Source organism: Camelus dromedarius, chromosome 16 (assembly GCF_036321535.1).
Source record: "Camelus dromedarius isolate mCamDro1 chromosome 16, mCamDro1.pat, whole genome shotgun sequence".
Taxonomy (NCBI): domain Eukaryota; kingdom Metazoa; phylum Chordata; class Mammalia; order Artiodactyla; family Camelidae; genus Camelus; species Camelus dromedarius.
The window spans coordinates 31,587,071-31,614,093 of record NC_087451.1 but is presented as its reverse complement, the minus strand read 5'-3'; the positions used below and the strand labels follow the sequence as shown (position 1 = coordinate 31,614,093).

The 27,023-nt window shown below is 56.5% G+C and overlaps 3 protein-coding genes across 10 annotated transcripts; 2 read left to right on the top strand and 1 right to left on the bottom strand.

Moving 5' to 3' along the window:
- Positions 1 to 463: 463 nt before the first annotated feature.
- Positions 464 to 3,104, top strand: GALR2 (galanin receptor 2). Its single transcript, XM_031469146.2, is given in 3 exon segments — positions 464 to 831; positions 2,110 to 2,789; positions 2,792 to 3,104. Coding segments are annotated over 3 exon segments (1,161 nt in total). The 3' UTR covers positions 2,905 to 3,104.
- A 1,098-nt stretch (positions 3,105 to 4,202) lies between these two features.
- ZACN (zinc activated ion channel) lies at positions 4,203 to 7,523 on the top strand. Its single transcript, XM_010983855.3, has 8 exons — positions 4,203 to 4,451; positions 4,605 to 4,649; positions 4,795 to 4,901; positions 5,169 to 5,338; positions 6,127 to 6,251; positions 6,371 to 6,578; positions 6,710 to 6,874; positions 7,333 to 7,523. Exons 1-8 carry the CDS (start codon positions 4,203 to 4,205, stop codon positions 7,521 to 7,523), a joined length of 1,260 nt encoding a protein of 419 aa, XP_010982157.3.
- A 1,026-nt stretch (positions 7,524 to 8,549) lies between these two features.
- Positions 8,550 to 26,188, bottom strand: EXOC7 (exocyst complex component 7). 8 transcript variants are annotated; one of them, XM_031469135.2, is made up of 21 exons: positions 25,942 to 26,188; positions 25,674 to 25,739; positions 24,486 to 24,670; positions 24,184 to 24,289; positions 21,348 to 21,570; positions 19,329 to 19,496; positions 16,353 to 16,445; positions 15,395 to 15,463; positions 14,243 to 14,388; positions 13,813 to 13,965; positions 13,455 to 13,553; positions 13,044 to 13,106; positions 12,682 to 12,748; positions 11,900 to 11,938; positions 11,097 to 11,162; positions 10,700 to 10,820; positions 10,381 to 10,476; positions 9,545 to 9,608; positions 9,177 to 9,218; positions 8,936 to 9,069; positions 8,550 to 8,720 (listed from the first exon to the last, which is right to left on the bottom strand). In XM_031469135.2, exons 1-21 carry the CDS (start codon positions 25,999 to 26,001, stop codon positions 8,618 to 8,620), a joined length of 2,163 nt encoding a protein of 720 aa, XP_031324995.1. In that variant the 5' UTR covers positions 26,002 to 26,188; the 3' UTR covers positions 8,550 to 8,617. The 8 variants fall into 8 exon arrangements, with proteins under 8 accessions (XP_031324995.1, XP_010982147.2, XP_031324997.1 ...); XM_010983845.3 differs by lacking the exon at positions 11,900 to 11,938 and having other exon boundaries at positions 25,942 to 26,187; XM_031469137.2 differs by lacking the exon at positions 15,395 to 15,463 and having other exon boundaries at positions 25,942 to 26,187.
- Between the last annotated feature and the right edge of the window lie 835 nt (positions 26,189 to 27,023).

Genomic DNA, 27,023 nt, shown 5'->3' with positions numbered 1-27,023 from the left:
GTAGCCGACGGGCGCTCCTGGCAGCGCTGCGCACATGCAGGTCCCGGTGGTCGGTCCCTCCATTACTCCAGTGTCTGCTCGGCAGGTCAGTTCACCGCTCAGCCCGGCACAGCCCAGACCTGGAGGCTGGAGCGTGCCGACGACGCGGGAGGGCCGGCGGGCAGGCACAAGTGAGGCCCTCCGTCCCCGGGATGGGTTGCCTGTGCCGTGGCCGGGACGCGCGGGAGCCGCTGGACAGCCCTTCCCCCAGAGCGGCGGGGGATCATCCCACCCTGCGGCTGCTCGCTCCTCCCCCTGGCCCCAGCGCACCCCCTTCTTCTGCCCCAGCCGCAGCGAGACTCACTCCGCCTGCAGCTCCCCGGAGTTGAGCTGGGCTCTGCGGCGGCTGGAGCCGCCGGAGCTGCGCGCTCCCCAGGACACAGACGGCTGCAGAAGCCCTGGCAGCCTCGGGTGCGGCGGCATCATGAATGGCTCGGGTGGCCTGGATACTGAGGACGCGAGCGAGGCGGCCGGCGCGGGGAGCTGGCAGCCGGAGGCAGTCATCGTGCCTGTGCTATTTGCGCTCATCTTCTTCGTGGGCACCGTGGGCAACGCACTGGTGCTGGCCGTGCTACTGCGCGGCGGCCAGGCGGTCAGCACCACCAACCTGTTCATCCTCAACCTGGGCGTGGCCGACCTGTGTTTCATCGTGTGCTGCGTGCCCTTCCAGGCCACCATCTACACCCTGGACGGCTGGGTGTTCGGCTCGCTGCTCTGCAAAGCCGTCCACTTCTTCATCTTCCTCACCATGCACGCCAGCAGTTTCACGCTGGCCGCTGTCTCCCTGGACAGGTGAGCGAGGGCCCTGGCGGCCCAGGGTGTCGGGATCGCAGGCTGGGGCTGGAGAAGGGGGCTGGTCAGGGAGAGATGCGCAGAGTAGAAAAGGACATTAAGAAATCATGGGGTCCAGGAGGGAGTGAAAGACAAGCAGGAGAGGATGGAGGAGAAAGAGGAATAGGAATGGGGGACCTTGGTGTACTCTTAGATGCGTCCTCGAGGCTGCAGGCTGGAGACCTTAGCTCTATGGCGCCACCCGCGTCTAACAAAGCACAGCGTTTCCGGGTACAAAGCGTGCTCGCGTGTTGGATCTCCCTTGAAGCTCAGCGCCCCTGTGAGGCTGGGATGGGAGGGATTACTGCGCCCAATTTATAGACAAGAGGGAGTTTCTAAGTGATGTGCTCAGAGTCGCCCATCCAGTAATCCTGTGCATGAAGTCTGTCTCCCAGAGTCATACTCAGGCGCCCCCACCTCCTTCATCTCGAAGCCACAGTTTGCTGGGCACAGTCGACTCTCCGGTTCTTCCTGCGGAATCTGGGTCCTTCGCGAGGGCCCACACCAAAGTCCCAGCAAGCACATACCCCACAGCAGGCCCGCTGTGGGGTCAAGGGCAGGAGAGGAGTGCCCGCCCAAGGGTCCCCCCCCCACCACCAAAGCTGAATCTTGAAAGGACACCTGGATGATTCCCGGGGGAAAAAATCTGAGTCTGACTCCAGTATCCACCTGGCTCCCCCACCCCCCGCCCCCACGTCCTCCCGACCTTCCCTGGACAGGCAGCAGGTGAGGCTACATTCCCCGTATACTTCCCATTCCACTGAATACGAAGTGTGTTGGTTCCAAGAGCGCTGGTGGCACCCAGCGTTGGCTTCTCTAAGGAATTCCCTCACGGTACCTTGCCTGACGTATCTCCAGGCTGTCTGCTACTAGAGCTTCCAAGCACCTGGGTCCTACCTCTCCGGGCACCATCGTTGATGGGTAATCATAGCTCCATCCTCTGGAGTCCCGAAGCCAGTTTAATCTTCGGGGTGCCCTACCAGGTGGAGCATGGCTGTGGTAGTAGTCTCGGGAAGGGCCACTGAAAGTCCTATATTATACGCCCCCCACCCCCCATTTAGGCGCGGCTTAGGGTGTCCTGGATGCGCTGTGTCGCCCTGCGCGCTGTGCGGTGTTAACCTGCGCTAGGGACCTTCCTCTTTCTCGAGAGCGGGTGTAGGGCTCGAGGTGGAGGGACCCAGCCCTGCCTAGAGAATCCGCCGGCTCACCTGACGTCTCTCTTTCTGGCCTGACCCGCAGGTATCTGGCCATCCGATACCCGCTGCACTCTCGCGAGCTGCGCACGCCTCGCAACGCGCTGGCGGCCATCTCGTTCATCTGGGGGCTATCGCTGCTCTTCTCCGGGCCCTACCTGAGTTACTACCGCCAGTCGAGGCTGGCCAACCTGACCGTGTGCCACCCGGCGTGGAGCGCGCCTCGCCGCCGCGCCATGGACCTCTGCACTTTTGTCTTCAGCTACGTGCTCCCCGTGCTGGTGCTCGGCCTGACCTACGCGCGCACCCTGCGCTACCTCTGGCGCGCCGTCGACCCGGTGGCCGCCAGCTCGGGCGCCCGGCGGGCCAAGCGCAAGGTGACGCGTATGATCATCATCGTGGCCGCACTCTTCTGCCTTTGTTGGATGCCTCACCACACGCTTATCCTTTGCGTGTGGTTCGGCCGCTTCCCTCTTACGCGCGCCACCTACGCGCTGCGTATCCTCTCGCACCTAGTCTCCTACGCCAACTCCTGCGTCAACCCCATCGTTTACGCTCTGGTCTCCAAGCACTTCCGCAAGGGCTTCCGCAAGATCTGTGCGGGCTTGCTGCGCCGCGCCCCGCGCAGAGCCTCTGGCCGCGTGTGCGTCGCGGTCCAGGGCGCCCACGGCAGCAGCGTGTTGGAGCGCGAGTCCACCGACCTAACGCACGTGAGCGAGGTGGCCGGGCCCTCTTTCCCTGCACCGGCGCCTCTCAGCGGCCAGCCCTCGAACCTGGTCCCCAGCCTGTCCTGCGGGACCAAAATGCCCGCAAAGGCATCCTGACAGTTAATGTGACCTGAGTAGGGGGTATGCTTGGGTGTTAAAAAATTGGAGTCAGAGGTCGGGGGATCGTGGAGGAAGTGTCATCTGTTAATAAAACACGCAAACCATTTCATGTGCAGTGACGCGCTGTGTCTCCGCATCTCTCATGGTCATGAGGCTCCGTGGTAGGAAGCCTCCGGGACTTCACAGGGGAGCTCTGGATGAATGAGTGCTGGGTGCTTTGCCGAGTTACGAGGGAAAAGGGCGGTGGCACTGAAGGCAGCAGAGTTAAAATCCACGTAGACATCCCTGAGGCTGGGGAGCGCAGGACGGCCTAAGGCTCTTTGCACATGGCCATGCGGAGGCGACAGGTGTATATAGATCTGCGAACCAGCAGCCGCTAGTGCGTGCGACAAAGGCAGACAGTGTTTTAGCGCGCTCGATCAAGTTAGGTGGATGAGATTTAGACACTATGTGTGTTCCCAGTAGCGTTTGTGCACCGGTGTGACGGGTCCTCGCCTGTTCTCAGCTCCCTGGGGCCTCTTCGATTTGGGCAGCCAGATCAGTGCCTATCCACTTTCAGCCTTGGAGTCTCCTTTCCTTGCTGCAGCTCTCTGGGACCTGGTCTCCACTGGTTCCATTTATCCTTGGGCCAGGAAAGCCACCCTAACACCCACCAGTCCTACTCCAAGGTGCAGAGCAGCCGTTCTAAGGCACTGCTGAACTAGGGAGGCTGAGAATCCAGTCCAGAATAGAAATGTCCCAGGGCTTTGGTCAGGAGTTAGACTCTTCCTATTCCCAGATTTGCCCTACTCCTAGAGTTCTTGAGCCAAGGTTTTTTTTTGTTTGTTTGTTTTTCCATAAAATCAGATTGGTGTTTAAGGAGCGGCAGGATGTGCCCACCTCACATCGTTGAGCAGAGGGCACTTTGGTGAGGACTTGGGTACTTAGCCAGGAGGGCACCTGCTATGGAAACACAGGCTGCACCTGCCCAGGTTGGAAGGATCATGTCACAGAGTGTGTGGCAAGGGGGAGGGGTCCCATGCTTGCCTGGTCTGCTTGGTGGGCTTTGAACGTGGTAACTGGTTCCAGGTGGTGGAAATGGAGCGGGACAGGGAAGCCTAGGCAGGTGCAAGGTGGGCGGGGCTGGGTCCTGGGCTTTGTCTTCAGGTGTTTGCAGAACCAGGGTGGGGGTGTGCCAACTCCAAGGCTCCAGGGTCATTGCACAGAACGGCTGCCTCGAACCAACTGCTAGGTCCCCCAGAGAAGTGACTGACACAGAGGTTGTAGCTTAGGCACCACTGCCCTGTCCAGCCCCTCCGTGCAGCCCCTGATGATGGCCCTTTGGCTGCTACTTCATCTTACCTTCCTCAGGCTCGCAACCACTCAGTCCTTCGCCCAGGAGCATGGCTTTGGTGCACTGGGCCCCAGGTCATGGAGTAACCTCAACCTCCGTTTCTCAGTCTGGCCATCCTTCAACCTCAGCTCACCCCAGGAGTTTCAGGAAATCATCCAGATTCCGAACAACGGAAGTGCGCCCCTGCTTGTGGATGTGCAAGTGTTCGTGTCAAACGTGTTTAATGTGGTAAGTGTTCTCAGGCTGGCCCCGAGGACTCAGGGACCCAAGTGCTGAGATGGGGATGGGACAGGACTTGGCTCCATTGAGTGTTGGGGTCTCCTGCCTTCTCTTGTCACATACTGCGCACCCCCAACGTGACACACTGTTCCCTTCCCCCAGGACATCCTGCGGTACACATTGTCCTCCAAGCTGCTGCTTCGGCTGGTGAGCACCCACCAGGGTGTGTGGGGTGGGGACGGGAAGGAAGAACCCTCTGAGTTTAGCTCAGAAGTACTGGTCTTCGTCAACCTGCCAAGCCCAGGGGCACATACATAGAGCGGAAGCCTTAGTAGCATCCTTGTGTCCCTAGTCTTGGCTGGACACTCGCCTGGCCTGGAATTCTACTGGGCACCAGCTGGGCACAGTCACATTGCCCTGGGACTCACTCTGGACGCCGGGACTCGTTATCCGGGAGGCGTAAGTGAGGCGGGGGTTCTTGTCCCAGGAAGCAGCCAGGCATACCCCCCTCTCTTCTCCATCTAGAGCCAGAAGGCCCTCTCTTAGTGAATATCCCCCTCCTGGTGGCCCTGCCAGACCATCGGTACGACTCCAGTGACTCAAGTTCCTCTATCTTCTGGAACCCCGAGGGCAGCGGATGGCAGCTGGGCGTGTGCTAGGGTCTCCCCCTCCTCACCCTTCTGCAGAGAAGCAAGGCCTCTGGCTGTGGTGCCTTTCCCTCTGCAGGCTCTGGGTGAACTGGCAGGACCAGAACCCGCGGGCCCGGGTGGACCAGGATGGCCGCGTCGAGCTCTACCTGGCCCTCACCACGGAAACCAACTGTGACTTTGAGCTCTTCCACTTCCCCAGAGACCAGAACGAATGCAAGCTCAGCTTCTTCACTCTCAGCAACACTGGTGCTGACAGGACAGGAGCTGGGGTGGGGATGTGAGGGGAGAGGGGAGGGGAAGCCTCTGGTCTCCAGCAAACGTCTGACACAGGGACACACAGCATGTCCACATCAGTCTACCTGCAGCTTAGGGGAGCTGCAGATGCTTTCACCCTGCACCTCCCACTCAAACAGCAGCCCCCTCTCCTAGTTCTCCCCTGCTCTAGGTTGTACCCCACTCCAGTCTTCCCTCCTCCCCCTCAGCTACCCAGAGCGATTGCCTCAACAGCCAGGGCCAAACCGCACACTTGTGTCAAGCCCAGAGGCTCAGGTTGCTGCAGCCTCATTCCTGGAAACAACCCGAAGGCATAGCCGCCCAGTGACTACACCACAAACCCAGCAGGTGCTGTCCGACTTGGCAGAGAACCCCCACTTCTTATACCTCTCTCTCCTCTGGAAAATACCACAGCTGCTGCCCCGGGAATCCTAGTGTTTCAGGTGTGAGATGATATGCTGGCGAATGAGGCTGTGACCACTTCCCCCTCCATGAAGCGGTGCAAGGTGCATTTATTTTTACCATGAAAATTCATCTCTGAATCTGATGAGGGCCTTCCTCTAACTGGAGAAAACTTGGGGTATTGCAAAATCAGTTTTGGAAAACTCTTGTACAGACCAGTTTCCAAGTCTGCCCCCAGCAGCCGTCAGAAGTCTCCCTCATCCCCGGGCTCCAGCTTGTCCCTGCCCCTACTCTCCCGAGAGATGTGGGGGCAGGGTATTCCATTCCCAGCGCCGCTGTTCTCACCTCCACCCCTTTAGTGATGGAGCTGGAGTTCCGAGCCAGAGTGGTGAATGAGATCGTGAGTGTCAAGAGGGAATATGTAGTTCAGGACATGAAAGCTCAGACCCCATCCCAGCAGCTGGTGCCCTGCTTTGAGGTGACGGTGAGTTGGGACGTGGCTGACGGGGACATTGAGGAGGCACAGCCAGCGGCCTCGACATCACCCTTGTGCTGCCCACCCCTGCACACCCACCTGGAAAGCCCCGACTTTCTTCCTTCCAGTTGAGCGTGCAGAACACAGCGCTGAAGGCCATCATAGCGCTACTGGTTCCCGGGCAGGCGCTGCTGCTGGCTGACTTGTGCGGGGGGCTGCTGCCCCTTGGGACTGAGCGCACTGCCTACAAGGTGACCCTGCTGCTGAGCTACCTGGTCTTCCACTCCTCCCTGGTGCAGTCCCTGCCCAGCTCCTCCTCTTGCAACCCGCTGCTCAGTAAGCCCCACGCCCCCACCGGGTCCGGGGCAGGACCACCGCTGGGCCTGCCTCATTCTGCCCATGCTGCCGTCCCTGAGGGGGGGGGGCCCTGTCCCCTGACCTCTCCCCTTCTGCCCCCCCCACCCCAGTTTACTACTTCACCGCCCTGCTGCTGCTGCTCTGTGTCAGCACCACCGAGACCGTGCTGTTGGCTGGGCTGCTGGCCAGGGAAAACCTCAGGGCTGAGAGCAGCCCCAGCTCAGCCCCGAGGGGAGAGCAGCAAGACTGCGGGAACCCAGGGCATAGTCCTGAAGGTGGGCAGAGCCTGGGCCCCCTTCCTGGGGGTGGGGGGGTTGAGGAACCAGGCTTGGGGCAGAGCTGGCAGGTGGCACACCTGGGGCAGTGGGTCGCTAGGCTGTTAGGGGCGCCCTGCACTCACTCTGCTGGCTCCGCTCCCCTCGACTCCACCACGGCTGTCCTTGGAAGCAACGGGTCTGGAGCAGGGAGCAGAGCAGGGTTAGCCTCCCTAAAGGCCCAGGTGACTTCAGACTTCCTGGGATAGCCCTCTGTCCTGCAGAGCCTCTCTTGTAGGGCATTTCTTCAACTCAAGGTGGCCTAGAATGGGCCAGATCCCAATATTCATTAGTTGTGAAACTGATGAAGGGAGAAATGCAAACTGGTATCCCCTCGGGTGTACCCCTCTGCTCTGGGAGAGCGTGTGTGCCGGGTGAGTCTTGAAGTACACCTCTTTTTCCTGTATCTCTCCCCACAGAAGCCCTCAGAGGAGTAAAGGGGTCAAGGAGGAGCCAGGCTGAGTTTGCCGACCACATCTTCTTCCTGGTGTATGTGGCGGGGGTGATGTGTGGCCAGTGCATCTTTGCTGGCCTCTGGAAGTGGGTGACGTGCCAGGCTGACCCAGCCCCTGGAGAAGCCGCACAGCACGGCGGGCAGCCCAAGCTGTAACGGGCAGGGCCCAGGCTGCAGATGTGGGAGAGGGCTCTGACGGGGTCTCTGGAGAGAGGCGGAGGGAGGCCGACTCTCTTCCTGACGCCTGGAGGACCCCAGGCCGTGCTGAGCTCTCCCTCTGGTTAGCATGGAAGCGAAGAATGTGGAATAAACCCATCGCCCAAGCGCCCCGGTGCCTCAGTGGTCTGTTTTCACTGAGCTCACGCTTCACACTTGTTCACACTGTTCGCTCTTGTCAAACTAGGTGGGGCCCCGTCTCGCGGCCTCGACCCCCACTCTGCCCCTGAGCATCTCACCATTGTCCACGCATCACCCAGTCCCCACACTTAGTGGCCTAACTGTGCCTTGTGCAACCACTGCTTCTTGGCTCCGGGCCAGAAGGTACTGGGGACCGGGACACAGGCGCTGAGTGTCTGGCTGCCCAGGGTGGTCAGAACTCCTTCTCTGAACTCCTGGGGTGTGCTGGACCTCAGAGGGCATGGGGAGAGAGCACCCCGGCTCCAGCCATCGGCTGGGGGCCAGGGACTCCTTGGGAACAGAACAGCCCAGACAGGGCTGCGAGTGATCGGGAATGTGTCTCTGCACTGAATTCGAGGGCAGGTCAATCCTGCTTGCTTTTCTCCAAGCCCTCTGGCTGAGATGTGGCCTGCTCCTCCGAGCCCAACCCCCACTGGGCTGAAGCGAGAGTTCTCCCTCCCCAGCTCTGAGCTGGGCTGCAGGGGGGCTTCCCTGCCCTCCTACTCTTGTATGCAGAGGCAGCTGTGGGCACAGACCTCTGTCTGTCTTCCTTCTCTGTCCTTCTTGTCTTGAAGCCATCACGTGGCCCCTGCAGGCTGTGCTCAGGGTCAGAAAACTCCAGGTGTGAAAGGACCCCAGTGTTCTGGGAGAGTGTGGCTTTGGTGGGAACGGGGGCTGTGAGAGGAAGCGCAAACCAGGACTCGAGGACTCAGGGACAGGGCTCCTGGCTGGGGTGGCGAAGAAAGACCCCTGTCTCAAAGGACACCAGACTCACCGGGCCCAGGCGCAGGTTAACACTGGTTTATCTGGCCAATAACATGGCTGGTCTGGCAGGGCCAGGCAGGGGTGGCAGCTCAGGCGGAGGTGTCAAAGAGGCGATCGATCATGTCGCCCACCTGCTCCACGCGGTACTTCATGTACTTCTCAGGGTTCTTGGTGAAGGGCACGCTGCCAAACCTGACAGGGCGCGGAGGTCAGCGGGGGAGGCCGAGCCCCTCCACAGCTCTTCCTCAGCCTAAGCCCCTCCTGGTGAGGCGATGCCCGTCTGGCTTCACACATTGGCTCTGCCGCCCAACCCACCACCGTCTCCATGTTTGCCTGAAGAAGAGCACAGGGGCCCAGCTTGGGGAAGTGGGGAGTATAGAGACGGAAAGGCGGAGACAGAGGCTCACCTGTGCAGAAAGGCCCCGTAGGTCTCCTTAACAATGTTCTTCTGGGCTTGGCGGATCTTGTCCCTCTGCTCTGTGTCGGGAATAGCCCAGGCCTTCTGGATCTTGCACAATTCTTCAAGGCCGTCATTGAAGCCCTGGCCACCAAAAAGGTGGAAATGGAATCCACCCAGAGGCAAACGTTTGGGTAAGTGTTGCTACGAGAGCAGCAGCAGGCAGTGGAGGGGAGAGGTTCCCAACTCACCTTAAACCGCTCCTTGATCATCTGCCGTTCCTTGTCCCGGAGCTGGGGGGATGGGGGAGACAGCAGAGACAGCGGTCCTCAGAGCAGGATTGCCTTGCCCCTGCTCCTTCCCGACACCCAAGCCCAGCCCTCTCCTGCTGCCCTGATGGCTTTTTTTTTTTTTAATAGAGGTACTGGGGATTGAACCCAGGACCTCATGCATGCTAAGCACGCACTCTACCACTGAGCTATACCCTCCCCCACTCCCACCCTAGACATCTTTTACTCTCTCATCCCAGTTGGGAGCTTGTCTATTTTTAACCCCAGAAACACAACAGAAAGCATCCCATCTGCTAGACATCCCTTTCCGGCCCAGGCCTTCAGCCCACCTTGACTCCGGGTTGGAACACAGGTAGGTTCTTCTCAGCGATGTAGTCAGTCACCTTTAACCAACTGCCAGGCAGGGAGAGAAGCAGCAGAGAAGGGACAGCCTCAGGTAGCTGCTCCTTCCCTGGGGCTGGTTGGTTTTATTGTTTTTTAAATCTCTTGCTCTACTGGGGGAGGGGGGAAGGCGGGATCAATCTGGGTCACAATGAAGCAAAACACAGCTGAGATTTTTCCTTGGGAATAAAAGTGTTCAAGCTGCTCAGTTTTACAATTAAGAACAGGAAATAGAGCGCTCAATACATTGAACAAACACCAACTACACTTCATATCGATATCGTGGCCAATTAAGATGAGAAAGAAAGGAGGGAGCAGACGACAGACAAATGGGAAGGGAGGGGGAGACACACCAATGAGGAAGAAACACACAGAGAGACAGACACACACAAACTAAGAAGCAGGAGGAGAGGAGCAGAGAGACCACCACAGAGCGAGGCTCAGCCAAGTTCAACTCCTCTTGCAGTCTTGCTCTTTGCTTGGCCTAAATGTCACCCGCATCTCTGTCAGCCCTTTAACTATTAGGTGTCACCCTTGGCAGACTACCCTTGAAGAGGCTGGCAAAGTGGCCCCCTAGGGCACAGGGAGTGGTGGGGAAGGGGGCCTCCTGCTCCATGCCATGAATGTGATTGAAAAAAAGCAGAGGATTGGGGTCCACAAGACAGCTGCTGACCCGCCTCTGACTGGGCCCAGTGTCCTGAAGCTCTGAGAAGGAAGAGTGAGTGGTGGCTCCAAGGTTGGGGGAGGGGAGGGGGCAGGAATGGGAGGTCAGCCAGGGGCCCACCTGCGCTGGTAGGTCTGGATCTGCTGCTCGATGTGCTCCCGGTAGGAACGCTCGGCAGTCTTCTGGGTCACCGCCACGAGCTGGATCAGCTCAGACCTAGGGTGGGAGCAGGGGAGAGGAGGACAGAGTTGGCTCTAGGGCCCAAAGGCTGCCAGCCCCTGTAGCCACCCCAGTGGGGCCTGCCTCCCACCCCCTGGGTCCTGGGGCTGCGAAGGGTAAAGCAGAGCCCTCCCCACCTGGACACAGGAGGGCGTGGCCAGTCCTGGGAAGCCAGGGAGGGGCAGGTGGGAGCTGCAGACTAGCACTGGGGGCCACTTACTTCTCCAGGGCCTTAAGGATGTAGTTGTAATTGTTGTGCAGGAAGATGGCGCTCAGAGCTGGGTCCTCATACACCTTGGACTTGCTCAGCAAGTTCAACTGCAGGTTGCCCAGGACTTTACCTGCACAGGGGAGGATGTGGGCACGCCTACCCTGGCAGTCTGACCAAAATGACCCACAAACCAACTCCCACCTGTTACTCCTCATCCCTCCCTGACTCCAGACCCCACAACAGCCTCGGGAGCCCTCTGCCCAGGCCCTGTGGCCCCTGAACTAGAGGTTAGGGTGCAATTCCAAAGGTCGGGGGGCTCAGGAGCGGGACCGGGACTAGCAGGAAGGCACAAAAAGGAAGGGAAAAGGTGGGGAGTCTGGGCTCTGGGGGCAGCTGGCGGACTCACAGATGTAGGTGCTCAGAAGGCGCCTGCTGAACTCGGAGCTGTAGCTGGTGGCTGAAGAACTGGTCTCTGTGAGGGGAGACGTCCTGTTGCTGCGGTGCGGGCAGTGGCAGCAGAGACCCTCTCTGGCCTCCCCTGGGCCCAAGGAGCAGCTGAGGAGACCCTGGGAGGGCCCCTGAGCCTAACTCCGGCAAAGCTGGGGGTGTGCGAGCGGCAGGGCTCCCCTCCTGCTGTAGGACTCTTGGACTCTTCTGGAACCCAGGGCAGGCCCCTCTATGGTCACGAGTGGTGTGGTTAATAAACTGGCCCAGGATCAGGAGGAAGGCCGGCAGGACAGGAGTGGGACACCTCTGCCCCCCATCCCCCGACCCAGGCTGGGTGGTATCTACGAGGCCCACTTATCCCATTTGCCAACTGCAGAGTCTTAGCACAGGCTCCCCACGGCCTGTGCACTGCCTACAGCCTCCTCTACCAGGCCCGTGTGAACAGAGGAGACTTGCTGCCTGCACAGAGCAGAAGGCTGAGCAGGGAGGAGAGTGGATGGGAGAGGGGACAGGGAGGTGCTGGACCAGCCTGGGGGTGTACTCAGCATGCTGGACACAGCAGGATGCTGCCTGGAGAAGCCCAGAGACAGAAAGTGGCTTTCAGAGAGCTGAGAGGGTTGGGAGCACCCTACAGGAACCTGTGTCCCCTCTGACCCAGCTCCCCAATGGGTCCTAAGTCTGTCCAGGTGCCTCTGTCCCCAGGGAACCTCACCCATGGGGCCTCGGAGGGGGAGGATGGGGCTGCAGAGCCCTGCTGCTTACCTCGGGGGTCTAAAGGAATATTGTATGTGTCCCCAAGAACTACGGAGTGAGAAGCAGTGCGCACAGAGGGGAAGGAGGGAGAGACAAAGGAGGGAGAAAGATGCAAAGTGCAAAAACAGGTTAGAAACGGCAGCGCCACCCCGACTCAAGCAGACCACTCCCCACGACGCCAGAACACAGCTGGACAGCCTGGGCTGGACCCCTGAAGACCCAGGACACAGTGGGAAGTAGACATCTAGAGAACTGCAGGCCAGAGGCTGCCCCGTGGCTCCCTGTCCCCAAAACAGGGTGGAAAGCGAGGGCCCGGCAGCCCAACAAGCTGGGCTGGTCTCAGTGCTCGGAAGCACGCTCTTCCCCATGCGCTCACCTCCCGAGCCCCAGTCCCAGGGCAGCGGTCCCAGCGAGACAGCAGGCTGGCCCTGAGATGCCAGCCCACTGCAAGGGTCAGATGTGTGAGACCAATTAGGAGGACAGGCGACACAAGAGGTGGGGAAATGCAGAAGGAGGGCTGGGGTGGGAAAGGCACTTTCAAACAAGTGAGTTCTGCTCTCCAGAGTGAGGATGGTGGAAGGGGCCAGGAGGGGTGGTCAAACCCTGCTCTCCTGATGCTCAGCCCAGGTAGCTCAGGGGTTCCCCCACAGGCCACATCTCCTTCCCACTCCACAGGGCAGGGGGGAAATCTCCTCACCGAGAGGTGGCCAGTGCCCCTGGGGGGCCCAATCCCACATCTCTATGCAAGGGAGAGGAATGGGGCACGGGGCCCCACTGGGAGTGCCAAGTACCTTGGGAGGCCAGCATGGCGCCCGCCGTCTCCTGGAAGTCCAGGAGCTGCTGCAGGAAGAGGATGGCCTGCGAAGGGACAGACGGGTCCAGAAAGAAGGTCAAGGGCAGGACCCAAAGTTCGGATCACCTCCCACAATTCATCCCCTCTGACCATTCCAGGAATGCAGGGCTGGGGGTCTGTTCAGTGGAAAGCGTGGCTGCAAACTTCAAGCTTCACCCTGTGGACTCGGCCTGCTGGGAAAGGCCCTGTCTGCAGGAGGCACTAAGCATTTCCCAGTCTGTCCTGCCAGCTGCACACCCTTGAAGGCTCTGGGCCAGGCTGGGCTCCCTCCCTCCCCAGCTGTCCTGGAGCAGCACCTACATTGCTCGTGAGCTCGTGCACGGTGCCATCCTTGGGCATGTTGTACTCCTTGTCCGGGTCATTCTGCGGGAAAAACAGCCTAACTGCCTCAAGCAGCTCCCAAAAAGGCCCGAGCCAACCCTATGCCCCAGTCGGCTGGCTTATGGCGCCACCTCCTGGCCAGCAGGTGTCAGGACCCCCACCTTGGGCAAAAAGGGGAGCCAGACATGATGGGAAAAGTGGGGCAGGAACTTGACGCCTGGGGTGGGGCCTCTGGAGCCCCTGGGAAAGAAAGGGAGGCACATGGGGACAGACAGACTAGTGGCACAGTCGGCTTCCCTACAGGGCAGGCCTGCCCCTGGCCAGGTCACTGGTGGCCCTGCCCACAGCCCTGTGGGCTGCCTGGGTGGCAGTGGGAGGGAGGGAGAGCACCTTGATGTTGTCAGCGAAGTCCTCCAGCGCTTTGGCTCCAACAGTCTCCATTGAGGTGATGAGGCTGGGCAGCTTGTTCTTGGTGCTGGCGGCCGTGCCCTGAGGAAGCACAAGGCTGCACGGCGGTCCAGAGCCCCAGCCCGGCCCTCGGCTGCAGGCTGTGTGTGGAGCCCCGCTCCTTCCCAGCTGCTTCCCTGGCGTTCACCCCAGGGGATGGTCTCTTCTTCGCTCACCCTGCGAGTCCCTCCACATGCCTGGGGCCCTGAGGAGGCTGCTTCCATTCACCCTCTGAACAGAAGCAAGCCGGGTGGCAGGATTCCAACTCCTGGTGTCCCCCAGGGCCTCCTCACTCATGTACCTGGAGCACCTGGTCAAACTCAGGCTTGGTCTGCTTGAGGTGCCGCAGGATGGGGAAGACGGTGAGCACTGCCGAGAAGTCGTGTCGGATGATGGCCTTCCGGGCAGCAGCCACAATGTTCTCCCCTTCCAGCATCAGCCCGTCCAGGGCGTCCTGTGAGGTGCATGGAGACGGCTCAGGGGACTGGGCAGACAGCTGGTTCCCAGGGACACTGAGGGCACCTGGAGGGCCATGGGGGAAGTACACCTCTGATGGGGAGGTACAACCCAGACATGCCACCCAGGACAGATTGCCCAGGATGGGAGGTGGAGGTGGTAGCTGAGTTGAGGGCCATGAACCACAGGCCTGGCTTAAACTCAAGTTTCTGCAATGTCAGCTCTTGCTTGGGCATCTGGTCAGGGCCCAGGGGTGGGGCGGGGAGAGACAGGACCTGTATCAAAGAGTCAAAGGTCTTCTTCTGATGGTGCTCAGGGATGACGTCCGTCAGCAGCTGGTACTCGCTCTGGGCCAGCCTGACAAAGGCACTGATGCAGTGAATGTAGGCATCGGTCTCCACGTCCAGCACGTCATCTCTCCCTGGGGGGACAGCAGTGCCCCTGAGCTGCTGCTTTGGGGGCAGCCCCTCTCCCTGCTTGGGGGGCATGAGTCTCCCGAGCTCCTGGCTTGTAGCCAGACCGGTAACAGATGGGGAGGAAGACTGCTCTGGCAGAAAAGCTGAAAGGCCTCCAGCCAGCCCGACAGGGTTCAAGGGGAAAAACGGGCTAAGTCCAGCCTTTGTCCTGGCTTCTTCTCCAGCTCTGCTAAGGACAGTATTTAAGTTCCGGAGTGTCGCGTATTAGGCGTTGGGGAGACGGATAGAAGGATAAGAAGATCCCTCAATCAACTTCCTGGATAAGGTCTGTCTGACCTCAGGACCGAGGATTCTGAATTGTACTGGGAGGAGGACAGCAAGGGATGGGCAGGTGGCAGTGTCCACCTCAAGAAGGCAGGCACCGTGGTTATCCATCTCAGAAAATGCTGAGCCTCTGAAGGCAGTTACCAGCCAGCCAGGCCTCCTAGAACATATAAAAAGGTGGTGGGCTCTGGTCCACGAGGCTAGCTGGCATGGAGTCAAAACTGGAGAAGAGGCAACGTGAGCCCCAGGAAGGGAGGGCTCCTTGGTTGTCAGCTGTCCCAGGAGGAGACCGAATCCCTATACTGGAGGCCGGGGCAGGGATGCCTGCAGGCAACCTGGTCCTACATGCAAGGGATGAGCTCTGAGGAGTCAGAGCTTTGGAGCTGTGGCTGGAATCAGATGTCGGAGCTCCCTGCCCTTCAGGGGCTACCTTCCCTCTCTGCCCGCCTTCTGAGTAGCAGAAACTTCTCCCCTTGGCCCAGACCCTGAGAGCCAGGAATGCACTCCTGTCTGGAGAGAGGCAAGGAGACCTGGTGCCCAAAAGAGAGAGAGACTGGAGAGAGAGAGGCGAGTAGGCCCGGTTGGTCCTCGGAGCAGAATGGCCTGGCTGGGCCAGGCCGGAGCAGGCCCTCTGGGGACTGCCGTGAACGCAGAGCGGCTGCCCTTGGGCTGGGCTGCGGTACTCACCGGCCAGCGGCCCATGCTTGTCGTTCAGGGCCTCGGACAGGTGCTTTACTCGGAAATCATGCTCGTGACCTAGCGAGACGTTGGCCGCAAACACAAGCAGCGTTTATCCAGGGGTGGGGCGGCTGCCCTCGGGGGACTGGGAAGAAGCCCTCAATCTCCGGGGGGGAATGTGAGATGGGGTGGAGGGGAAGGGGCATGGGGAGGGCTCTGAGCCCCTCCTCTGCCTCAGACCACCTTGGGAACAGCCATTTCAAGCCTGACTTGCAGTGTCCAGGACCATCCTTGGGAGCTGGTTTCCCGAAGGCTAAGAGAAAGCTGTGAGGACCAAAGAGGGTTCTGAAGAGCTTCTGGAAGCTTCAAGAGTCTGATGCTCAGCCCAGGGGGTATGTCTCACCACATTCGGGGAGCGATTCAGTTAAAGAAATGTCACTGCCAAGTGAATGGGGACAGCCTTCTTTTGTCCCCCAGGGTCATTCTTTTGAAGGAGGGTCTGGCCCACCAGGGCGGGGCTGTCCTTCCTCTGATGGGAAGGAGGGAGGGACACGGCATACTGGCTCCCCTTTCTAAAGTCGCGGTGGGGAGGGGAGCGGCCAGGAGGCCTGAGTGGCTTGGTCCTGCCACTGCTGGTCTGAGCGTGAAAGGGCTGCCCGTGACAAAGAACTTTCTCTGAGTTCAAACAGGAGATAAGGACAGAGACAGGGAGGGGAGGGAGTGGGAAGCCTCAGGAAGGGCAGAGCTGCCGTCCACCAGACAGGACCGGGCCGAGGGCCACGAAACCTGTCCCTGAGCCAGCGGGGTCAGCGGCCCCAAGGACTTGCAGTGCCCACCCCTGCTCCCCTCTCAGGGTTGCTCCCAAGGCCCTCTGGGGGGTTGGTGGCTCTGCCCTGCCACGTGAGCGAACACACGGTGGAGGAGGAGGGAAGAGGAGAGGAATAGGAGAGGAACACAGAGTGATTACCTTCCAGAGGAATGAGGTTAGAGCCCCCCTTTTTCCCATCTAGACCATGCTGGGAATACTGTTTCAGAAGGTTCTGAGCCTTACGGATCGTCCCTGTCACCAGAGCCACACAGAGAGGAGATAAGAAGACCTAGGAAGGGAGTGAGAGAGAACAGCAGCAGCCCCCCCCGGCCCCCCAGGCCCCACGCCCGGCCCTGCAGTGAGCATGCCCACGTGCGGCTCTCCCGGCGGGCCCTGCCCGGGACCGCGGGGGCCCTGCCGGTGGAGCTGGAGGGATGAACACACTTTGTTCCTCCAGTGGAGCTCCTGATTCTGCCAGTGCCCCTCACTGTTCTGGATCTGAGTTCGTTTTAGGAAGGGCAGAGGAAGTAGGAGATGAGCCGGGCGAAGATCCACCAGAAGTACTGAGTGGTCTTTCAATCAGAAGAGACAAGGGTTTGGGATGGAAGAGCTAGGGAGAAAGCTCTCACACCCAGAGGGCGTGGCCAGGCTGAGCCTGGGGGCACCCTGGAGCAGGCTGTGGCCCTGCCCCGAGCACAGGCAGAGTTCTCTGGGCATGCTCAGTGTTGGGACGTGGCCAAACAGCAGTCAATGGGAAGCAGAACCCAGGAGTCGGTGAGATGGGGCTGAGCTCCCTGAGAGAGCGGTGCCCAAGACGAAAGGCTCGGAGACCCCGAGGCAGACGGGCCCCACACACCAGAGGAGTTACCCGAACCACCAGAGCCATTGGGAAAAACTCAAAAGCCAAGAAATTAACAGAAGCCACCACACAGAGAGCTGGAGGGAGGGCAGCGGGAATGGGTGCCTGCTCTCGGCGTGGGGGAGAAACCAACAGTTAGTATCACAGTGAGAACAATGAGAACAAAACTACAGCGCCCACAGCCTCCAAGTCAGCTACCTCCGGGGCAATGAGACATCTCAGAGCAGAGAATGTGGGACGGTAAAACAGCACTAAAACAGATGCATACAGCTGCCCTATTAATAAAATGTACTGGGGGCACGGCAGGAACCCATGAGGGTAACTCTGGTCCCCTTCCCCTGGAGACTCCCGTGCTGCTCCCCCCGCCTCCCCCCCTCCCCCACCCCGCGTCTCTGAACACAGTGAGGCTGCTTGGGTCCTGGCAGTTTCCCAAAAGTCTGGGGGAGAAGGGAGCGCATCCGGAGTGTCTCATTTCTGTTTGCACCAACCACAATTAGCTACTAATAAGCAAGTTTGGGGCCCCGGCTCAGCAGCTGTCTTGCTGTGTTTTCCCCCTTCGGTGAGCGGCCCCGCTAATGAGCCAATCAGATTCCTGCCCCACAACCGACCAGGAGCAGATGGGCCCACCGGGCCTTTGGGAGCCGCATCAGCGCACTGGCACGGATGTGGGCTGGGACACTATCTGGCAGGTGCCAAACCCATCAGGTGCCCAATTACTGCAGACAACGCTGGGGCTGGTGTTTCATTACCCACTGAGGCCTCCCTGTTCCTCTCCTCAGAGCTAGGAACTGATGTCCCAGGGGCCTGAAGCCCTAGGTCCTGACATCAGTCCTGAGCCCACCAGCTCTTAACAACTGCTGAAGCCTGAAAGAAGCCAGAGGGATGCTCACAGGCAGAGTTTTCCCCTTGGGGCTAGAAGCCAAAGATGGATTAGATCCACAGGGAGCCCCAGGGTCAGATCCCTGCTCCCCGCGTGGCCAGCCAGCACTCTTGGGTACAGCTGGGTCCTGGGGCCTCCAGTGGGCCCGTCAGAGAAGAGACGGAGGGGAAGAGAGCCCAGGCAGCCTCGTCGCCCCACAGAGAGCCCCTGCCCAACGCACAGGGCAGAGATGGGCCTGCAGGCAGCTGTGGCTGCCCAGGCTGGCTTAGAAGAGTCACTGTTCGTGGCAGGTTCTCCAGGGGGGTGGCCAGGACACCCACACTGGAGGGGAGAAGGCTGCACACTTCCTGCTGGGGCCATCAGGCTTCCCTGATGCCGTACTCACCTGTCCCTTGCAGGCAGCCCCTGCTCTACCATTTCTCCAAACCCTAAACAAAGGCCTGGGGAGTGGCAGGGGCTAATGGCGAGTGCAAAGAGGCATCTTGCTCTCTGAGGGGCATGAGCAGGTGGGCAAGACGCTGCTACGAGGAGCAGGTCCCACTAGTGCACCCGAGGGTGTGTGCCTGCAGCAGCAGCTGGACAGGGCGGGCTAAGGTGGGAGTAGCCCCCAGCTTTACTGACCTCCTCTCCCTGGTGCCTGCAGCCCCCACCCCTGGGATACCCCAGCCCCTCGAGGGCAACACCTCTTAGCAGCCAGAAACAGCCAGGCTTGCCAAGCCGAAGCTGACACAAGGGGACGTGGTTTACCTGGAGCACAGACTACAGGGGACGTGACGATGAGGACAGACAGCAAGCTGTTTGCCCAGGACACCAACAATCCACAGCCCAGGCCTCTCCCACCTCAACACCCCTCCCTCGACTCTCCCACCACAAGGCACTAACTTCGTGTGGAGCCCAAAAGCCAGATTAAGCTCTTTGGAGAGGATGGCCTGGGATTTTTTTCCTTTCTGGGACGACTGTGGTAGTGTCACCTCTCCCCTACACCCTTTGTAGCCACTCCCGGCTTTCTGGAGGGTGAAGGCTGCAGTGCCTGTCCCCATCCCAGCCCACAGTCTCGGCTGCAGCAGGGTGCCTGCCTCCTGACAGGACAACGAAGGGAGGGGAAGGGGACCCAGCAAGTGGCCCAGCCCTGGCACCCCCGTCACCCCACCTCCCCACACCTATGACTCCCCACTCCAAAGACCTCCAGACTTGGCTGGGTGGAGGGAGGAGCTCACTGGACGGCGCCCTGCCGGGTGGTAGATACTTGCTTTCTGTCTTATGTACCTACGGTCGGGGGTTACTGTGGGAACCAGCTCTGGAGGGGCGGACGCTGCTAACCCCAAGGTGGCTGAAGGCAACCGGGTCCTGTGCAGCCTTCTGGCTAGTTCTCAGGTGGGCCAGGGTTGGGGCTCACCTGGTCGCTTGACTGGCTTCTTGGTGGGCGTGTCTTTCCTCTTGTTGGGGATAGCAGGGGAGTAGGGAACCCCAGAGGAAGAACTGCTCTTCCGGAAATGCTCCTTCAGGCCTTTGATGGAGCGGTCCAGCTGGCTGGAGCGGATTTGGTAGTAGACATTCATGAAATCTGAGGAGAGACAGGCGACTGCTGGGGTGTCTGCCTCTGCCTGGCCATGGGAACCTCCCTTTCCCCAGCAGGAGCAGCCCGCAGGGCAGCAGCGGAGCCCACTACAGCTGCTTGCTAACTCCCTCCTAGCAGCCACCCACGTGGCCTCGTTCCCAGTCAGGCAAAGTCTTAAAAGGGAAAATATCCCCCAGGAAAACCAATAATTAGTTGTAAGTTTTGAAAGTAAAGTTTTTAGATAAATATATATACATATATATAAAGTTAATATCCAGATTCAGCTTGGTAAGGGGTCAAACAAAGGATGTAATTTATTGGTGGTAAAGAGACAAGCATCAGTGAATGAAAAAACACCATTTCTTTAGATGTTCATGAAATGCAAATAAAAAAAAAAACAAAGGACAGTGACAACCCTGTCAAATAACTCAGATAAATAAAATTAATGAAGTATTCAGTACACCAGAAATTGACACAATGTAACTGATTATACTTCAATTAAAAAAAAGAACAAATAGCTATGGGTCTGTTGATGGGTCACCAGATGGGCCCCATCTACCTGGAGAGGAACTCAAGATGCCAAGAAAGTCACAGATCTGGTCAGACAGTTCTACCTGATAACTGCACCTCTGGGAAAATACCCCCAAAGAACTTCCTAAATAAGAAAAGCAAGCCATACAAGTCGGGTCTGCAGCACTATTTATTCCAGTACTGGCCGGAAAACTTGAAAATCCAAATGCAAACAAGTGAGGAGAAAGACATCGATACATGGTACATTTCAGCAGTTCCCAACAACGTGTTGCAAGGAATGCCAATGTGAAAAACGGACCAAAAGCACAGAGGCTTTGTCTGAAGGGGGCTAAGGGGTTGGGAGGCATCCACAAGGGCCCCCAGCTCCCACAGCGCAGCTTGTGAGCCACAGACGTGTCCGTGTGGTCAGTACAGGGCAGCACCGCACAGTCCTTGAGGGAAGGCGGGGATGGTAATGACGCATGCTGACAATTTGGTGTGTGTATAACGTTAACACAGAGAAAAGCTTGGACGGCTAAAAAGCTTCAAACTGAATATTCATTAGAGTTTTGGTTTTTTGTTTTTAAATTTTGTTTAACTCAAGATTTTTTTTTTTTTAAATCCTGGGACTGGCTTAAGAAATGATGGTACCACCACTCCATGGAATATTATGCAGGTGCTAAAAAGAATGAAATGAAGCACCTATACAAGTACTGACGTGGAACACTCTCAAGGCACATCACTAAGTGAAAAACAAAAACCCCAAAACAATGGTAGGACAGTGTTTAGTACGCTCCCTTCCATTTGGGAGCAAGGAGAGGACACACTACACACATTAATTCTCTCTCACACATACACACAAAATTACATAAAGATTTTTTTCGGACAGTTATAAATAAGCTTTAACAGTACTCATCTTTGGGTTATGATATTGTAGGCATCAGGGAAGTGGGGAGACAGACCTTTGCTTCCACCTAAGCTTCCCTGTGCTATTTAAAATTTCTATAACTAATCAAAAAGAGGTAAAGAAACAGGAAAGTAAGGTATATTAAAGAAAAACTTGGGTCTGGCTAGATTTATAATTTGATATATAAGCGTAGATTTATTGCTCATATTGTCCCCTATTAAAATTCTTTTCCTTTTAATTATTATTCTCTCTTCACTGGAGGTACTAGGGATTGAACCCAGAACCTTGTGCATGATAAGCATACACTTTACCACTGAGCTGTTCCCCTCTCCCTCAAACTTCTTTTTATTAAAAGAAATGCAGGTGGATTAAAGAAACAAAGTGGGAAGTCCCACCCACTCCGGCCCTGCCGTGGGGGCCCCGCCGCATGGCGGGCTCACCTTGGTTGCGGCCGTATTCCACCAGCCAGCGGGAGATGCGGACCACGTCCTGCAGCACGCTCTCGGGCAGGTGCTCCAGGGGCACCTCCTCCTGGACCTCCAGGTCATCCTCACCGCTGATCAGATCCAGGATGAGCACAGGGGACACGACCTTGCTGTGCCGGGTCATCAGGCTCCGGAACTCGGACTCCAGCGACTCCTTCCCCCGCTCAAAGAGCAGCTTCTGCAGGGACAGTGGAGGGAGGGAAGGAAGGACGGAAGGGGGTTCACGGCGGAGTTCAGCCAGCCCTCGCCTTCCCACCCCCTTCCTTTGCCTTCCTGATTCTGGGCCTCGGCCCTCCTCTGCCTTCACTTCCTTTCTCCCAGAGAAGATACACCGGAAAGGCTTCCTTGATTAGTTCTTTACCTTGTGTTCTCTCAAAAATGTATGTTCGCAGGTGAAACCCAGAGTTTTACAAGTAGGCACTTCATAAATCCCAGCCAATTACTCTCTCATTGCATTCTTGTGAGAAAAGAGTTTGCAAAAGGAAAAAAATAGATAAATTGGGCTATGTCGTTAAAGCCTTTTGTACTGCAAATGATACCATCAAAAAAGTGAGAAGACAATCCACAGAATGAGGGGAAATACCTGCAGATCATGTACCTCATAAGTGACAGGTACCCAGACCACATGAGAGAACTGAAAACACGTCCCCACAAAAGGATATTCACAAGGGTTCATAGCAACACTCTTCACAACAGCCAAAAAGTGGAGCATCCATCAAGTGATGAACGGATAAATGAAATGTAGCAGATCCTTGCAACACAAGATTATTCAGCCACAGAGTTGATGAGGCACTGACACAGGCTACCGTGTGGATGAAACTTGAAAACATTAATGCTGCATTATAAAAGCCAGGCTTGTCTGATTCCATTTACAGAAGTCCAGAAAAGGCAAATTTACAGAGACAGAGAGTAGATTAGTGACTCCCAGAGGCTGGGTGGCTGGGGGAGGGGACGGAAGAAGTGCGATTGCCAAGGGGTTCGGGTTTCTTTTTTCGGGGTGATGAAGATGTTAAAAAATGTATTCCGGTGATGTGGCACACCTCTGTGATTATACTGAAACCATTGAATTTTATACTTTAAATGGGTAAATTTTATGGTATGTGAATAAAACATCTCAATAGAGATGCTTTAAAAATGGAGAGAGGAGTTGGAGTGTGTCTGCTGAAAAGACAAGTGGGGTAAACCTACAGGTTTACAGTTTTTGTCTTCTCCATCTCTAGCCCACTCCCATACCCACGTTCTAGGACAGAGCTCTTCATGGTGTCATCCAAACCTGATGGATACCCTCAGGAACAAAGTTCTCTAGCCCCTGGCATCCCTAATCTCTGAGTCTAGGCTTCCTACCCACGGGCTGCAGGACACTGGTTATACTGGTGTGTCCTCACTGAGTTACTGGAGCGCCAAGGCACTGATTCTGTCAGTCCTCTGGGCAGCCAGGTGGGGCTGTGGGCAGCCAGACACCACTGGTTAGTTACCAGTTTACCCCTGGGTGCCATTTAAATATTCTCATTTCTGACAGAGCCATGATGGGAGAAAGGCTGGAAGCACTGTTCTAAGCAAAAGCGTTTTGGGTGGGAGAAAAGCCAGTTTCCCATCTTTGTTTGTCAGCCTACTCCCTCCGCTGGGTGAGACACATACCTCAGGGCTGGAGCTGTGGGGCCCCCAGGAAGGTAGGCCAGGTGACTGGGGCCAAGGAGGCCCTGCCTCTAGCTCCTCGCCCTCTCGGATGTCTGGGCCTCTGCTCCCGCCCCTTCTCCCGCCTGCATTCTCCCCTGCATTCTCTCCGTTCCTCAGTGCAGGGAGTAAACCTCACTTCCCAGCCCTTCGTGATCTCGCTCTGGGGACCCGATGACCCCAATACTTAACCACAAAGATATGACACACAAAAATCAAATATAAAAACATGAATGCACGGGGGGTGGGAAGGGATAGATGGGATTTCAAAATTGTAGAACAGATAAACAAGATTATACTGTATAGCACAGGGAAATATATACAAGAGCTTATGGTAGCTCACAGAGAAAAAAATGCAACAATGAATATATATATGTTCACATATAACTGAAAAATTGTGCTCTACACTGGAATTTGGCGCAACATTGTAATATGATTATAAATCAATAAAAAATGTTAAAAACAAAAACCAAAAACAAAACATGAATGCAGGTCTCTAGAGTAGTCAAATTCATTGGGTCAGAAAGTAGAATGACGATGGCCAGGGGCTGGGGGGGAGAGAAGGGGAATTATTGTTTAATAGACACAGGGCTTCAGTCTGGGATGATGAAAAGACTGCTGGAAATGGTTATATAACAGCATGAATGTACTGAACGTCACTGAACCGTTCACTTAAAAATGGTTAACATGGAAGGCGGAGGGTATAGTTCAAGTAGTAGAGTAAGGTCCTGGGTTCAATCCCCAGTACCTTCTCTAAAAATAAACAAACAAACCTAATTACTTTCTCTGCCAAAAAAAAAAAATAAAAAAAAAAATAAAAAAAACTTTTAAAGGTTAAAATGTTACATTATGTATTTTTTTACTACAATAAAAAACCAATGCATTTATAATAGTCAAAATTTAAATTTATATTCTATAAGTAATTTATCATTTAGTTAAATTTTTAAGACATATATCTGCCTGAAACAGAGGTCTCATGCCTGTAGTGTGTATATTGTATTATATACTTCTGTTTATTCTACTATAATCTCCTTTAAGCTGGTCTAGTCTCTCTCCTGAGACCAGGGGAGGGACTGGTGTCCCCATACCTCCCACATCACTGTGCTGGCCCTCTTACCACTTTGTTGAGCTCTGGGCTGTCTGGGCTATTGTCCTGGAAATACTCCACAGCCTTCTGAATCTTGGCCATGCTTCCCAGATACTCTTCCAGCCTACCTGTGGGGCTGAAAAGGAAAAGAGCCACATCAGCCTGAGCAGACGGAAGATGAGGAGGAAGGACCAAGGGAATGGTATTTGGAAAGGGGATAAGACAACTAACCGAGGGGGCTCTAGGGTTAAATACATTATACCCCTCCCTTCCAAGGCCTGCAGCCCCTGATCCAGGATGCATCAGGACTGGGACCTCTGGCCCTAGCTCACCCCTCCCTGATGATCTTCTCAGTGTCACTCGCCACATGGTAGTAGCTGATGACGTGGTCCAGGCAGGACAGCGTCTTCTCAACATTCTCCTGCAGCCGCTGCAGGTTCTCTGTCTGTTTATGCACAGGGATGATGGAGTTCTCCAGCTTCATAAGGCGACTCTCAAAGGATGACAGGATAGACACCTGCGGGGGGAAGCCATGTGCTCTCAGGCCTCAGAGTCTCCTTGTTCACTACTGTGTCCTCAGGACCTACCACGTGGCTGGCACATAGGAGGTGGTTCAAATGAATTGGCTGAAGTTTGATTTGAAGGCAAATCAAGAATTACATTAACTCCTCTTCAGATAATCAACTCGGGACAGCTTTTCTTCCACCCTTTGAAGCCAAATCTGAATTTCTATTCTCTCTGAAGCTTTCCTAGACTGAACAAGAAGTAGTTTCATACAGAGTAGCCTCAAATGCATTGCTGGAACCTTCAAAACCCTCTAAGGCTGCATTTTATTAAATAAAGACTAGGATTTGATGACTGTGTTACTAAATACATACCCAAGTTTGAACATACTCAGTTTGTGCTTTCCCAGTCTCCTCCAGGATTAAGGAAGGAAACTCATATTTATTGAGTACCTACTGTACACCAGGCACTGTGCAAGGTGTGTCTCCCCACACTAGCTTCTGTGGCTGACCTTCACAGCCACATTGGAGGTTGGCACTGTCTCTGTTTTAGCAGACGAGTTCACTGAGGCTCAGAGTTACCTGTCAGGAGCCACACAGAAATAAGTGGAGGGGCGAGGACTAGATCCCAGATTTAACTTCAGAGCTCATTTTAGCTCCACAGCCTTCTAGGGTGAAGGCTGAGTGTTCTTCTGCCTTCGGTAATCTCACAAGTGGTAACCAGGCAATCCTACAGTCACTTGAATTGAGAATGACACATGGCCCACTAGGTCAGTCTCACTAAATGTTCGTGGAAGGAGAGAAAGCAGAAAGCCAAGGCCAGCGGGAGGGCTGCAGCATCCTCAGCAAAGGGGCGGACAAGGGGAAGGGAGCTGGGTAAGAGACATGCCACACTGCTGCTAAAGAAACCCATGCATTACCCAGACTAGAACCCCCGGGCCTTACATACGTAACCACCAGTGGCGGCGGCGTTCTTCTCCAGCGTCTGGAGGCCCTCCCAGCTAAGAGGTTACTTACCATGTTCTTGGTGAGCTGGTCGCTCTTCTCCAGGCTGTCTCGGATGAAGGACAGTGTCTCCTCCTCCTAGGGGGAGAGCAAGGGAGGACATCACCAGAAGCTGGAGGCTACAGATCATTCGCGTCCCCGCCCTACGGCCTCGCCCCCAGCCCGGTCTCCTAGTAGGCAATGCCCCCTTCCACTCCAGCCTCCTCCCTGAGTAGCCGCTCGGCCCAGATCTCGGCCCGTTCCCTCACCTTCTCCCCCGCCTCCCCGGCCCCCGCCCCACCTGCTTCAGCTTGTCCTCGATCTCCCGCCGCCGGGCGGACGCCTCCTGCGGGGGAATCATGGCTTCGACCCTGCGGCTCCCCCTGCCCAGGATCGTGCCTCAGAGTGCCCTCTCGGCTCCCGTCCCTGTCACACCCACTTCCGCCCGTGGCCCCTCCCCACGGTGTGTGTGTGTGTGTGTGTGTGTGTGTGTGTGTGTGTGTGTGTGTGTGTGTGTGTGTGTGTGTGTGTGTGTGTGCGCGCGCGCGCGCGCGCGTGCGCTGGTGGTGCCATGTTGGGAGTGGCAAGCGGAAGTGCGCCTGCGTGCTCAGTACAGGGGCCGGGGCAGGTGGCCATCTTGGGTGTGGCCGGAGGGTCTATGGCCGGGTTTTACCTTGGTGAGGGTTCCCGCTCTTATCAGAGAAGGTTTTCGAGCGGTGGTCTGTCCCTCGGCTGGCAGGACAACTATAGTTCACTTGCTGTCTTCTCGGCAAGATTTGGGAAGGCTCATTCTCACAAAGGTTGCTGATGAATTCGTTCCTCCAGATCGACTTCTGAATTCAGACACCGATGTCACATTCCCCACAAAGCACAGCACAGAGCTTGTCACACAGTAGTCGCCTAATATGTACCCATTTAATGAACGAAAGGCCTATGTAGTCGTTTTCCCCTTTGGGAAAAAAGCTCATGGAGTGGGCCCTGTGTGTAAGCCCTGGGATGGGGACAGAGTGGTCGCCCACGGACCCAGAGGAATCCAAAACCATAATCCTGACCTGTAAAGGGTCCTTATGCAGTCTCGAGAACTAAGAGAAAGGAAAGGTTTAAACTGTTAGGTGCCACAGTGAAGAATAAGTGAGCTTGAGGGCTGTGGTGCAAAGGGCTTTGGACTCAGATGGACCAGCGCTGAGAGGCTCTGAACAGCACCCAGTCCACAGAAGACACTCCAGAAAATCGTGGTAACACCTTGTTATATAGGTCTCAGGAAGGAATTCTCTAGGGTTGTGAACAAACACTTTGAACCTTGTACAATACCACTGCAATTTTTAAATAAACTACGTGTGTGTGTTTTCACATTTTCTCAGATTTCTTCCTCTAAGTGTAATG

Bases quoted from the DNA above. Each gene is read 5' to 3' on its own strand.
- ZACN (XM_010983855.3), top strand. From the start codon at position 4,203: ATGGCCCTTTGGCTGCTACTTCATCTTACCTTCCTCAGGCTCGCAACC. The intron at 4,650-4,794 runs GTGAGCACCCAC...TTGTGTCCCTAG, and splicing joins CCAAGCTGCTGCTTCGGCTG to TCTTGGCTGGACACTCGCCT. The intron at 4,902-5,168 runs GTAAGTGAGGCG...TTCCCTCTGCAG, and splicing joins GGACTCGTTATCCGGGAGGC to GCTCTGGGTGAACTGGCAGG.
- EXOC7 (XM_031469135.2), bottom strand. From the start codon at position 26,001: ATGATTCCCCCGCAGGAGGCGTCCGCCCGGCGGCGGGAGATCGAGGAC. The intron at 12,749-13,043 runs GTAGGTGCTGCT...GTCCCTTCGCAG, and splicing joins TGCACGAGCTCACGAGCAAT to GCCATCCTCTTCCTGCAGCA. The intron at 10,821-11,096 runs GTGAGTCCGCCA...TCCCCTGTGCAG, and splicing joins CCTTCTGAGCACCTACATCT to GTAAAGTCCTGGGCAACCTG.